This window comes from Heterodontus francisci, chromosome 30 (genome assembly GCF_036365525.1).
Source record: "Heterodontus francisci isolate sHetFra1 chromosome 30, sHetFra1.hap1, whole genome shotgun sequence".
NCBI lineage: Eukaryota > Metazoa > Chordata > Chondrichthyes > Heterodontiformes > Heterodontidae > Heterodontus > Heterodontus francisci.
The window spans coordinates 25,452,382-25,466,891 of NC_090400.1; the positions used below are offsets into that span (position 1 = coordinate 25,452,382).

General features: G+C 43.2%; 1 protein-coding gene across 7 annotated transcripts in view; it reads right to left on the reverse strand.

Annotated features, from left to right (window-relative positions):
- The window catches only part of mtmr4 (myotubularin related protein 4), a 214,277-nt gene that overhangs the window by 127,320 nt on the left and 72,447 nt on the right, over positions 1-14,510 (reverse strand). For all 7 annotated transcript variants that reach the window (XM_068010247.1, XM_068010248.1, XM_068010249.1 and 4 more), the window contains one exon: positions 8,044-8,133. In XM_068010247.1, the coding sequence (XP_067866348.1) occupies positions 8,044-8,133 (90 nt within the window). The remainder of the gene's footprint in view (positions 1-8,043; positions 8,134-14,510) is intronic.

Genomic DNA, 14,510 nt, shown 5'->3' on the forward strand with positions numbered 1-14,510 from the left:
AGTTTAGAAGAATGAGAGGTGATCTCATTGAAATGTAAAAGATTTTCAAGGGGCTGAACAGGGTAGACACAAAGATTATTTCCACTGGTCGAGGAATCTAAAACATAGGAGCACAGTCTCAGGATAAGGGGCCGATCATTTAGGACTGAGATGAGGAGAACTTACTTCAGTCAAAGGGTTGTGAATCTTTGGAATTCTCTACTACAGAGGGTTGTGGGTGCTCCAGTGAAATGAATACATTTCAGGCTGAGTGACAGATTTTTGGTCTCTCAGGGAATCAAGGGATATAGCAAGCAGGCGGGAAAGTGAGTTGAATCCTAAGATCAGCCATGATAGTTTTGAGTGGCACAGCAGGCTCGATGGGCCTTATGGTCTACTCCTGCTCCTATTTCTTGTGTGTTCTTGTGTGAGCCAGCTGTTTGGCCGTGGCCTTGGTCCAATTAATTAAGTTAGAGGACTATAATAAATGCATGTCAGAAGTCGCGACCTGAATACTTCATTCTTTTGCCCAGGCTTTTATGCTCTCTTTTGGATTTAATAGAGAAGATTCAGATCTTGCTCATCCTTGGGCCCTGAACAGAACTTCTCAGTTCCAGCTTACTTCGTATTTTGGGAAAGTTTCATCAGAAAGACTGAAGAGCTGCTGGCAGATGTGTGCTACACCTCTCTATATGAAGATGGTGTTTTAATCTGGTGTTTAATTAAATCATGGGAATTCCAACTGCTTTGATTAGTTACAGTAAGGAAACTGTCAAGGTCAGTAATAGTTTCCTAGTCTACCCTGCACAGCACACCATTTTACAAGCACAGCATGTCTGTAATTTTACCATTACATCTGCTTAACTGGTTGAAGGTCACACTGTTATTCTACCAGATTAAATAGAATTAGTAACCAACAGAAAGTATCTTGTATTTCTGTACAAGGCCTGATCCAAGACTTATTGCTTTTCTACCAATATGTTATAGAAAAAAACTGCCCTTGGTCAATGCTGTTTAATCTATTTGCTGAATTAGTTATCATACAGTGTTATTCAAATTGCTCTCTTTTCCCAGGAACAGAACAATAACCACAAGTACTTCACCTTAGCGTTATATAGCTCAAAATGCACTTTCCCGACAACACACGTTTAGGACAAAGTCCATCATTGTACTGGTGGGTGTTTTCCCACAATTCGTGAACACATCACAAAAGCTTTACAATAAAGAAAAAAAGACTTGTATTTTATATTGCACCTTTTGCAACCTCAGGATGTCCCAAAAGTGCTTTACAGCCACTGAAGTATTTTAAGTGCAGTCACTGCTGTAATGTAGAAAATGACACTTTATATAATAGCACTGCTGCTGCTGTTCATCTATTTTCATATTATGGTACTGCTTCCGACACAAGCCTGGTCCCTAAGTGCTGAAATTGATCGGTGTACATTCCAGGTAGATTTGATACCAAAGCAAATTTTTCTCATGCATTTCCGATTCTGGCTACAAACTTTCTTCAATGTAGGGACAGGGCTGTGTAAGCAACTGATGGCAAAAGTGAGTTTCTGGACTGTATAAGCAAGCTGAATCAAAATAATTAGCCTGATGGCAATGCCTGTGCTAGAGGCCATTGCCATTGTTAGTTAACCCTTCTGGGGAGTATCACGATCGGCAACAACGGTGGTGCTGGGTTAATGCTTCAGGGTTGCCTATCATTTTGTCCGTACATCAGGAGGTGTTCCTATAATGTAAAGGGAGCAGCCGAATGGTTTACACAATTATATCTCCTTTGATAGAAAAACATTCAGCCATTCCTTTTTCAGAGGCAGAGACAGCAGGCAAATGTCACTAAGACTGGAGAACAGCTTAATGGCTGACTGTGGTAAGAGCAGGGGAGTTATGGACATCGCTGTCTGGTCAGTCTCTTGGCCTGAGAAATCCAACACCAAGGAAATGAGACTTGTTCCCCTTCTGGGCAAACAAATGGATGTCAGGGAAGTGACAAAGAATAAAGGCAGAATGCACAGTAATTTCACTCCTGCCATCTTGGACAGACCTCCTCTAGTCACTGGAAAAGGCAATGCTAAATCACAAAAGTGATTTTAAAGTAACTACACACTTGGAGTTCCTATCTGGGGCCAGTGCCTGTTGAAACCACTTCGTAACAGGTATGTGAAGCTTGTACAGCTACAGAAGCTGCAGTTATGAAGAAACAAAGTGATTTCTGGAAGTGGCTATTCAATTTAATACAGCATCAACTATCCACCTTCTGCCATAGTGGTTTTTTAAAAATTCGATCATGAGATGCAGGCGTCGCTGGCTAGGCCAGCATTTATTGCCCATCCCTAATTGCCCTTGAGAAGGTGATGGTGAGCTGGTGTAGCATACAACGTACATGTACAGGAAGGAACATAAGACACGCAAGAGTTGAGACAGAAAAACATTATTCATCGCTGTCACCAGTGGGAAAACTCAAAAAGCCTATCAACACACACTTGGTAATTAGTAGACCTGACACAGTCAGTTCAGTGCTGTACATCAGAGATTGCAATTTGATCTGTGTGCCCTTCTAATTCTCGACAGGTTTAAACTCTTCCACCCAAGGTCACAAATTTCTCTCTGATTCATGTCCAGGTATAGTTCCATCAGCACCAGTCACCCTCTAGCATTGAGCCCAATTAGCCATTCCTCATGGGGAGCCTAAATAGAGCTGATTAAGTGGGGGAAACAATTTATTCCACTTAACAAAGCCCTTTAGCATCTTCAAATCCATGCGTATTTATCACATCAGCTCTGGACATCTGAAGACGACATGTTCATTACTTTGGCTCATCGTTGTTCACATACATCTATTACTTATATCAACATAAATCATGTCCTATAGCAACTGTGCTAGCAAAGAGTCAGCATGGACACAATGTCCCAAATTACCTCTTTCCATGCTGAAAGCTTCAATTGTTCTACAACTGTACAGTAACTGGTGTTTCTTGCTATGGGGGATTTTCACTAAAACTACATTCCTTTCTGAAATATCAAGACAATTATGCTTTACATACAACTAAGTACAGAGCTATCAGCATAACAAACTGCCAAATTCATCATCATTTTGCAAGGTAAACTCTTGGAGATCAGATGCACAAAGTTTGTTGAGTGGCTTTCACTGTATATGGCTGAAAGAGTACAGTGGTTCCATAAAAGCTTCACACTGCTTCAAGATCTAAACAGTACACAAATGAAATACATTCATACACACAAATTCTACAAAGACAAATAGCAAAACTGGGTGCGGTAGGGAGGTTGGGGGGCGGAGAAAAGAATCTTTATTGATGCATTCAAGTTCCTTAGGGCTCTAAATAGTTGAAACCCAACAGTAACACCAGGGAGAGTAAGAGAATAGTTGGTGGAGGGTTGAAGAAGCTTGGATGATAATTAGACAGGTGACTGAATGGAGGTCCATCCAGGAGGGCGGAAGTGTAATTACTGTGTATTCTGCATTTTTCTGTCGTGTCCCTGGCATCCATTTGTTTGGCCTGGAGGGGTTAGCAGGTCTTATTTCCCTGGTGTTGAATTGCTCAGGCCAAAAGACTGACCAGACTGCGATATCCATAATTACCCCGCTCTTATTACAGTCAGCCATCAAGCCGTTATCCTGTCTTTGTGGCATTTCTCTGCTGTTTCCACCTCCGGAAAAGGAATAGTTGAGTTTTGTCTTTCTGGAGGTATAATTGTAGTGCTACATTTGTCACATCATAGTGCCACATCAGAGACGCCATCTATGAGTCAGCTTTGACCACCTACGGCAAAAGTGCGAAGAGAAATGCAGACTGGTTTCAATCTCATAATGAAGAGCTGGAACCTGTCATAGCCGCTAAGCGCATTGCACTTTTGAACTACAAGAAAGCCCCCAGCGATTTAACATCCGCAGCACTTAAAGCAGCCAGAAGTACTGCACAAAGAACAGCTAGGCGTTGCGCAAACGACTACTGGCAACACCTATGCAGTCATATTCAGCTGGCCTCAGACACCGGAAACATCAGAGGAATGTATGATGGCATGAAGAGAGCTCTTGGGCCAACCATCAAGAAGATCACCCCCCTCAAATCTAAATCGGGGGACATAATCACTGACCAACGCAAACAGATGGACCGCTGGGTTGAGCACTACCTAGAACTGTACTCCAGGGAGAATGCTGTCACTGAGACTGCCCTCAATGCAGCCCAGCCTCTACCAGTCATGGATGAGCTGGACATACAGCCAACCAAATCGGAACTCAGTGATGCCATTGATTCCCTAGCCAGCGGAAAAGCCCCTGGGAAGGACAGCATTACCCCTGAAATAATCAAGAGTGCCAAGCCTGCTATACTCTCAGCACTACATGAACTGCTATGCCTGTGCTGGGACGAGGGAGCAGTACCCCAGGACATGCGCGATGCCAACATCATCACCCTCTATAAAAACAAAGGTGACCGCGGTGACTGCAACAACTACCGTGGAATCTCCCTGCTCAGCATAGTGGGGAAAGTCTTTGCTCGAGTCGCTCTGAACAGGCTCCAGAAGCTGGCCGAGCGCGTCTACCCTGAGGCACAGTGTGGCTTTCGTGCAGAGAGATCGACTATTGACATGCTGTTCTCCCTTCGTCAGATACAGGAGAAATGCCGTGAACAACAGATGCCCCTCTACATTGCTTTCATTGATCTCACCAAAGCCTTTGACCTCGTCAGCAGACGTGGTCTCTTCAGACTACTAGAAAAGATCGGATGTCCACCAAAGCTACTAAGTATCATCACCTCATTCCATGACAATATGAAAGGCACAATTCAACATGGTGGCTCCTCATCAGAGCCCTTTCCTATCCTGAGTGGTGTGAAACAGGGCTGTGTTCTCGCACCCACACTTTTTGGGATTTTCTTCTCCCTGCTGCTTTCACATGCGTTCAAATCCTCTGAAGAAGGAATTTTCCTCCACACAAGATCAGGGGGCAGGTTGTTCAACCTTGCCCGTCTAAGAGCGAAGTCCAAAGTACGGAAAGTCCTCATCAGAGAACTCCTCTTTGCTGACGATGCTGCTTTAACATCTCACACTGAAGAATGCCTGCAGAGTCTCATCGACAGGTTTGCGTCTGCCTGCAATGAATTTGGCCTAACCATCAGCCTCAAGAAAACGAACATCATGGGGCAGGATGTCAGAAATGCTCCATCCATCAATATTGGCGACCACGCTCTGGAAGTGGTTCAAGAGTTCACCTACCTAGGCTCAACTATCACCAGTAACCTGTCTCTAGATGCAGAAATCAACAAGCGCATGGGTAAGGCTTCCACTGCTATGTCCAGACTGGCCAAGAGAGTGTGGGAAAATGGCGCACTGACACGGAACACAAAAGTCCGAGTGTATCAGGCCTGTGTCCTCAGTACCTTGCTCTACGGCAGCGAGGCCTGGACAACGTATGCCAGCCAAGAGCGACGTCTCAATTCATTCCATCTTCGCTGCCTTCGGAGAATACTTGGCATCAGGTGGCAGGACTATATCTCCAACACAGAAGTCCTTGAAGCGGCCAACACCCCCAGCTTATACACACTACTGAGTCAGCGGCGCTTGAGATGGCTTGGCCATGTGAGCCGCATGGAAGATGGCAGGATCCCCAAAGACACATTGTACAGCGAGCTCGCCACTGGTATCAGACCCACCGGCCGTCCATGTCTCCGTTATAAAGACGTCTGCAAACGCGACATGAAATCGTGTGACATTGATCACAAGTCGTGGGAGTCAGTTGCCAGCATTCGCCAGAGCTGGCGGGCAGCCATAAAGACAGGGCTAAATTGTGGCGAGTCGAAGAGACTTAGTAGTTGGCAGGAAAAAAGACAGAGGCGCAAGGGGAGAGCCAACTGTGCAACAGCCCCAACAAACAAATTTCTCTGCAGCACCTGTGGAAGAGCCTGTCACTCCAGAATTGGCCTTTATAGCCACTCCAGGCGCTGCTTCACAAACCACTGACCACCTCCAGGCGCGTATCCATTGTCTCTCGAGATAAGGAGGCCCAAAAGAAAGAACATTTGTCAAAGCCTTTAACTTAGTTCAGCCCCACAGGGTACAAAGAGGACCCAAATGTACCACAGAGGGAGAGCAAACACATAGGTCAGTTCTACACTACACAGAAGGACCGATATCAGAAATAAGAACACAAAAGGCAGCCATTCAGCCTACATGACTGTGCTTCTTCAACTGGAGCTATATACTCGATACCTTGCAATATTTAAAAGATTTGTTTCTAATTGTTAAGTGAAAAGCTAATGCAAAATGCTTCAAAAGCAGACCACGTCTACTCAGGTTTAAGAGAAGTGTAAACATAGAGTAAGCTGCTACAGTTGTATTATGACGAGGTGCCTGAAATTCAATAGGTTCTTCCAGTCAAACCTGCTGACATCTCTCCAAGGCTGGGCCATCACTAAATTATACAGGTAATGGATATTTACAGGACACCTAATTATCTTGACAGCAATTTGACAATTGGCTGGGATCAAGAATATACTGCGCCACTGTGCCGCCCAATCTTTGATAATGGACTCTAGAACTCTCCCCACTACCGACTTCAGGCTAACTGGTCTATAATTCCCTGCTTTCTTCTACCTCCCTTTTAAATAGTGGGGTTACATTAGCTACCCTCCAATCTGTAGGAACTGTTCCAGAGTCTATAGAATCTTGGAAGATGACCACCAATGCATCCACTATTTCTAGGACCACTTGTTAAGTACCATCAGGCCCTGGGGATTTATCGGCCTTCATTCCCATCAATTTCCACAACACCATTTCTCTACTAATACTGATTTCTTTCAGTTCCTCTCTCTCTCACTAAGCCCTGTGCTCCCCCACATTTCTGGTATGATATTTGTGTCCTCCTTTGTGAAGACAGAACCAAAGTATGCATTTAGTCGGTCAGCCATTTCTTTGTTCCCCATAATAAGTTTCCCTGTTTCTGACTGAGGTTGACTGCCAGTTATTAACAATTCTCACATCATTAAGAGGGTACCTACAAGTTAATTACTAGACTTGACTTTCTGTGGTGAGTTTAATGAGTATTGAATGTGCAACTGCAGAAACTCTTATGAAAGTTATGAGGAGGTTAAGTGTGTGATGCTGTTTTCATGAACCTATCAGCAGAGTGGTGCAAATCAGCCAGCAACATGTGGCAATTCACGGGGTATTTCTTCTTCACCACAAGTTGCTGGCGGATTTGCGCATTAACAACACAGTGCAGGAGAGCAAACACACTGTTCAGTGTTGCACTGCACAAGAGCATCCATATCATAGAATGTATAACACAGAAGGCAGCCATTCGGCCCTTCATGTCTGTGGTACTTCTACAACAGGAGCTATGGACTCTAAACCTTGCCTTTTCTCTGTACCTGTTGTAATGTTTAGAATGTATTATTTTGTAAATGCAAAATGAAGTGCTAATGCAAAATACTTCAAAAGTAGACCATGTATACTCAGGTCTCGGAAAAGTGTGAACATAGGGTTAGACTGCTACAGTTGTATTATAAAAAGGTGCCTGAAATCCAATAGGTTCTTTCAGACTAAATTTAGAGTAGCAATGAAGGGAATTTAGAAAAAATGTCTGGGAATCAGAATCCATTACACCTAAATGTTAAGGCAATTCAGCGCTGTCACCAGGATAGTGTAACGTCTAATGTCAAGTGAGTAAAATGCTCACAATAGGTACACTGTAGTACTGGATAAATGACATCAAAGCGAAGTGCGATACAGTGGAAAGTGTTAGGAGTCACCAACAAGTAGTATTGACATGATTTTTCTTGTATTTGGGGCAGATATGTTCAAGAAGCCAGTGTTAGTGTTGACATCACGTGCAATGCATTGCATGTTGTGCCACGCAATAAGGAAGGGGTACAGTTTGGGTTCGGGTTAGTCACCATTGGCAATGGAAGCACTGGCATGCTGAGCGTAACTTTGCATGGGATGGGAAGCTAGACAGGCTGTGCCACACCCTATGGGAAGACACACTCTGCTGGGTACAGAGGAATTCTTATTAGTGCGCAGTATCATTGCAGACAGTACCTGCAGGTCCTCCTCCTCCTTCAGCAGCTCTTTCCGTGGGAATAGGTCCTTTGCCTGGATGTACTCCAAACTGGGTGGCCCCTCCTCACCCTGTCAACAAAAACAAGCATGTGTCAATAAGGTGTATTGTGAGCTCAGAACATGCACAGCATGCTTAGAATTGTGGAAACTATTACAATAGGTGAACCCATGGAGCAAACGCCATGGAGGTTAAGAAGGTTCAGTGAGCCCATTTTGATCAGGGACCCAAAACGAAACCTCCCTCCCCTGGACATTACAGCACTTCATAAAAAAGGGCTTGGCTTTAAACTGACAAATGAGCAGTCCAGTTCATCCTCACACCCAAAGTCAATGTCAGGGCAACAGGATCATACACACTAAATAACAGAGAATGCAAACCCTAATCGTAACTCAGGATGGGTATATTGGACTCAGTACCTTTTTCTTCCTGCCAATCAGAGCCACAACTTACTGTTGTAGAAACCCAGAGTTCATCATTTCAATGTTGCCGCTGTCCTGCATTATGAGCTTTAGCCCTTCTGAAAAAGGTTGACTCACTCACAAGGGGCCCTTTAATGGCAATGAGGAAACAGTATTCCTAGCCGATTGAACAACCCTAGTGACACTCCAACCAGGATCAAACAGAGACTACAGATCAAACCTCAGACTTCTGCATACAAGAACACAAGAAACAGGAGGAGCAGTAGACCATATGGCCCATCGAGCCTGCTCTGCCATTCAAAACGATTATAGCTGATCTATTACGGCTAATCTTAGGACTGAACTCCACTTTCCCGCCTGCATGCCATATCCCCCGATTCCGAGACACCAAAAATCTGTCTATCCCAGTCTTAAATGTATTCAACAATGGAGCATCCACAACCCTCTATAGTAGAGAATTCCAAAGATTCACAACCCTTTCGAGTGAAGTAACTTCTCATCTCAGTCCTAAATGATCAGCCCTTTATCCTGAGACTGTGCCCACATGTTTTAGATTCCCCAACCAGCGGAAATAATCTCAGTGTCTACCCTATCCAGATCCTTTAGAATCTTATATGTTTCAATGCGATCACCTCTCCTTCTAAACTCCAGAGAATACAGGCACAATTTACTTAACCTCACATCATAGGACAACCCTCTCTTCCCAGGGACCATTCGACTGAACCTTCGCTGTACTGCCTCTATTACAAGTATATCCTTTTTTAAATGTGGAGACCTAAACTGCACACAGTATTCCAGATGTGGTCTCCCAAAACCCTGTACAATTGTAGCAATACTTCCTTATTCCTGTACTCCAAACCCCTTGCAATGAAGGCCAACATGTCATTTGCCGTCCTAACTGCTTGCTGTACCTGCATGTTAACTTTGTGTTCTTTGTACAAGCACACCCAAGTCTCTTTGAACATCGACACTTACAAGTTTCACACCTTTTAAAAATATATTCTGCTTTTCTATTCTTACGACCAAAGTGCATAACTTCACACTTCCCCACATTATACTCCAGCTGCCATCTTGTTGCCCACTCACTTAACCTATCTCTTTGCAGCATCTGTGTCCTCCCCACAGGTTATCTTTCCATCTACCTTTGTATCATCAGCAAACTTAGACACATTACTCTGTCTCTTCATCTAAGTCATTAATATAGATTGTAAACAGATGAGGCCCCAGCACTGATCCTTGTGGCACTCCGCTATTTACTACCTGCAACTTGAAAATGCCTCATTTATGCCCACTTTTTGCTTCCTGTCTGTTAACCAATCATCTATCCATGCTAATATATTACCCCCAACTCCATGAGCCCTTATCTTGCCTATTAGCCTTTGTGTGGCACCTTATCGAATGCCTTTTTGAAATTCAGGTATACTACATCTACTGGTTCCCCTTTATCCACCCTACTAGTTACATCCTCAAACAACTCTAATAAATTTATCAAACAGGATCTCCCTTTTGTAAAACCATGTTGACTTGTTTTCATCATACTATGCATAGCTTGTGGCTGACTACCCTGGGTATTGCATTTACTAAAAACTGGCAGGGGGGGGGGCAGTCGGGGCGTTTGAATCAGGATTTTAAAAAAATATATAGCAAACTAGACTTCAAACTGATTTTGAAATATCAACAAGAGATAGACTATGGATTAGGGAGACATTAGCAAGAAAATATAACCTTAATACGTTCTGGTTCACACTCATCCCTTTCTGGTAAACCACATGTAATATCGCTGACTCAAAGCTGTCACATTGAACAACTCACCACATTGCACTACTCACCACATTGCACTTTAGTCATTTTAGTAATTGCTTCAGTTTATCAAAAATAACTGGTCAACATACCCTAGTCTAGTGCATCATGGACAAACTTATAAAATAGCACAGACATTAGCATCCCTGTCTAATTTCCATAGTATAAACTTGCATGCTTGAGGATTTAGACCCAGAAACCTCAGCTGGAATAATAGTTTTCCATCTCAATCTGAGCTGACTTCCTTTGGAAGCACTGATGTAATCTCTCCAGAGGAATCAGCACAGTCGCTACACCAATATACTATTTGAGGATAGATGGATACTACAAAGTGTGCCATGCCAGCACCTACATGAATTCAACCATACCATGGGAATACACTGCCACCAGCTAAGCAATGCATCATTCAGAAGACTGCTTGGCTGTATCAATGGTATTTAAACAGTTAAATTTGGCAACTTAATTGCCAGTAGTTAATCACCAAGGAGAAAAAATAAGTTTCTGAGGCCCGTGCTGAAATGGAGAGTGCCTAACTGAAACCAGTGCCAAGCAGTTCTGTTGTCAATGTATTTGGTGCAATTCTAAGACAGACTGCACCTTGAAAGATGGGATTCCCTGACTAAAAGTACATCCTCTTTCTCCAACAAATTAACAGCAAATTTCACACGAACAGGAAAGCTCTGCAAGAAGGCAACATTACAGGCTGCGTCTGGGTCAGACAAGGGAATTATCAACATTGGGACATCAGAGACCAGTCAGGACATCTGCATTATTGTTGGATGTGGATTGTTGATATTTGGTATCTCATTTATCATTTCCAAGATGCCTTTATTAGCGGAAGCATAGAATACAAGAGCAGGGAGGTTATGATGGAGCTGTATAAAACGCTCGTCAGGCCACAGCTGGAGTATGTGTACAGTTCTAGTCACCACACTATAGGAAGGATGTGATTGCACTGGAGAGGGTGCAGAGGAGATTCACCAGGATGTTGCCTGGGCTGGAGCATTTCAGCTATGAAGAGAGACCGAAAAGGCTAGGGTTGTTTTCCTTAGAGCAGAGAAGACTGAGGGGGAACATGATTGAGGTATACAAAATTATGAGGGGCATTGATAGGTTAGAAAGGAAGAAACTTTTTCCCTTAGTAAAGGTATCAATAACCAGGGGGCATAGATTTATGGTAAGGGGAAGGAAGTTTAGAGGGGATTTGAGGGAAAAAAATTTCACCCAGAGTGTGGCTGGAATCTGGAACGCACTGCATGAAGGGGTGGTAGGGGCAGGAACCCTCACAACATTTAAGAAGTATTTAGATGAGCACTTGAAACACCATAGCATATAAGGCTACAGGCCAAGTGCTGGAAAATGGGATTAGAATAGTTAGGTGCTTGATGGCCGGCACAGACACGATGGGCCAAAGGGCCTGTTTCTGTGCTGTATGACTCTATGTACATGTTAAGGTATGCTGTCGTAGGGTATTTCTGAATGTAGAGAATAACCAGGAATCTTGAATCAAAAATGGTGTAGATTAGGAAATCCATCTAATCAGAGAATGGGAAGAACACTTGACAATGTTTGCATGAGGTCAACATTGTTATGAAAGTTGTTAGCAGGTGAAATTTTAACCTGCATTACACATGAAATTTGTTCATTCCAAAATTTGGGGAATCAGACCTGTGTCTCTGATCACTGCATGGTCACACTACCCTGCACATCTAATCTCCCAAAAGACAGTAATTCAATAAATCCAGCATTTCTATTTTGCACCACAGCGTGGGTTACTCTCCACACGTATCTCTTTGCCCCTCTCTTCCCTGCGTACCACAGAACCCATCATACCCTATGAAGTATCTGTCTATACCCAACCGTATCTTAAGTAGACACTAATCTAGGTATCTTCTTGCATATTAATTGTCTTGAGCATGCATCCCACATATCAAGCACTCCTACAAAAATGAAGTTCTTTCTACTCTCTCTTTCCTGATGCTTGTACATCTCAAGCCAGCATCCTTCAGCAGTAAGCTCAACGGGCAGAAGACAGTCAAGTACTCCACTTACATACATGTCATGTTAATTTTTATGATGTGTATCAAATGACTTTTTCTCCAAAGAAAACTAGCCCAGTTCTGTCAATGAGGAGGAAACAAATGAGTTTTTTTTTAAAAAGTGTTTTTAAAAGGTTGTTCCTGACCAGTTCCTTGCACCAAAAGATTCCCACCACCCAAAACTCCTTTCTGCTCTTTTTCCTGGTGCTAGCACCTATTAAGGTTAATTCAGATTTGTTCAGTGGATTCAGTAAACAGGACAAATAAATCTTAAATTAATATGGGAAATAAACTGGAAACGCCTGCTCTTTGAGTTGTGATGCCCACTGCAAGACTGATGCACTAAATTGATGTGTAGGCTGTATATAACAAACGCTCAGAACAAGTATATGACTGATGTACTCCACCAAATAGTCGGTGCTGTACATGTGCAGATGGTGTGTATAGGTTATGCCTAGCACAGTGAAAACTATGAACCATATATACACAGTGCTGTGCATAGTTTATGCTTAGTATAATGGAAGCTGCCTATACTGTATACTCAGGTGGTGGTTATAGTTAATGCTCAGGGCCGTGGATATTGGGTATAACTCATACTCCAGTAAGCAGATGCTTTTTATAGCATATGCTCAGTACTGTAGGTTGTGCATATAGTTCTTAACCTGCACAGATGAATACATGTGCCCAGAATATAGCAGATGCTGTGTAGAGTACAAACTGACCTTATTGGAAGCTGATTACAAAAAATGCTTCACATAATATAGAAATACAGAAAATTTACAGCTTAAAAGGAGGCCATTCAGCCTATTATGCCTGTGCCAGCTGAAAAAGTGTTAGCTAGCCTAATCTCACTCTCCAGCTCTTGACCCATAGCCCTGAAGATTACTGCTCTTCAACTGTATTGCAAAGTACCTTTTAAAATGTGATGAGGGTGTCTGCCTCCACCACTCTCTTGGGCAGCAAATTCCAAATCTCCAACATCCTCTGGGTAAAAGAAAATCTCAACTCCCTTCTAATTCTTCTGTCAATTACTTTAAATCTATGTGCCACCCCTCCCCCCCCCAACCCCACCAAAACTCCAGTTATTGATCGCCCTGCTTTAAGGAAGGATAGGAACAGGAGTAGGCCATTCAACCCATTGAGCCTGCCCCGCCATTCAATACGATCATGGCTGATCCACTTCAATGCATTTTTCCCACACTATCCTCATATCCCTTTATGTCACTGGTATTTAGAAATCTGCCAATCTCTGCTTTAAACATACTCAATGACTGAGCTTCCACAGCCCTCTGGGGTAGAGAATTCCAAAGATTCACAACCCTCTGAGTAAAGAAATTTCTCCTCATCTTTGTCCTAAGCGGCTTCCCCCTTATTTTGAAATTGTGTCCCCTGGTTCTAGATTCCCCAATCAGGGAAAACATCCTAGCTGCATCTACCCTGTTTATCCCTTTAAGTATTTTGTAGGTTTCAATGGATGGCATTAGAAAGGGTGCAGAAAAGATTCACAAGAATGGTCCCAGGGATGACGAACTTCAGTTACATGGATAGATTGGAGAAGCTGGGGCTGTTCTCCTTGTAGGAGAGAAGATTTGATAGCGGGATCTGGACAGGTCTGATCTCAGACCTTCAATTTTATACATCTCAAACAAATTTCCCCTCAGCCTTCTCTGTTCCAAAGAGAATAAAACCCCCAACCTATTCAATCTTGACTCATAGGTAAAATTCTCTATTCCTGGCAACACATCATAAAATTTCCTCTGTACCTTCTGTAGTGTGATCACATGCTTCCTGTAATGCAGTGACCAGACAAATATGCAGTACTCTCGTGGCAGTCTAGCTAGTATTTTATACCATTCCAGCATAACCTCTCTGCTCTCATACAATATGTCATGGCCAATAAAGGAAGTATCTCATATGCCTTCTTAACCGCTTTTCTTACCTGTCCTGCTACCTTCAGGGATCTGTGGACATGCACTCGAGGGTCCCTCTGTTCCTCTACACTTCTCACCATTTATTGCATATTCTCTTGCTTTGTTTGCCCTCCTCGGACGCATTTTCCCACACCTCTCTGGATTGAATTCCATTTGCCACATTTCTGCCCACCTGACCAATCCACAGCTTTCTTCCTCACCAATCGCGTGGCCAATTTTTGTATCATTTAAAAATTTCTTAATCATGCCCCTACAT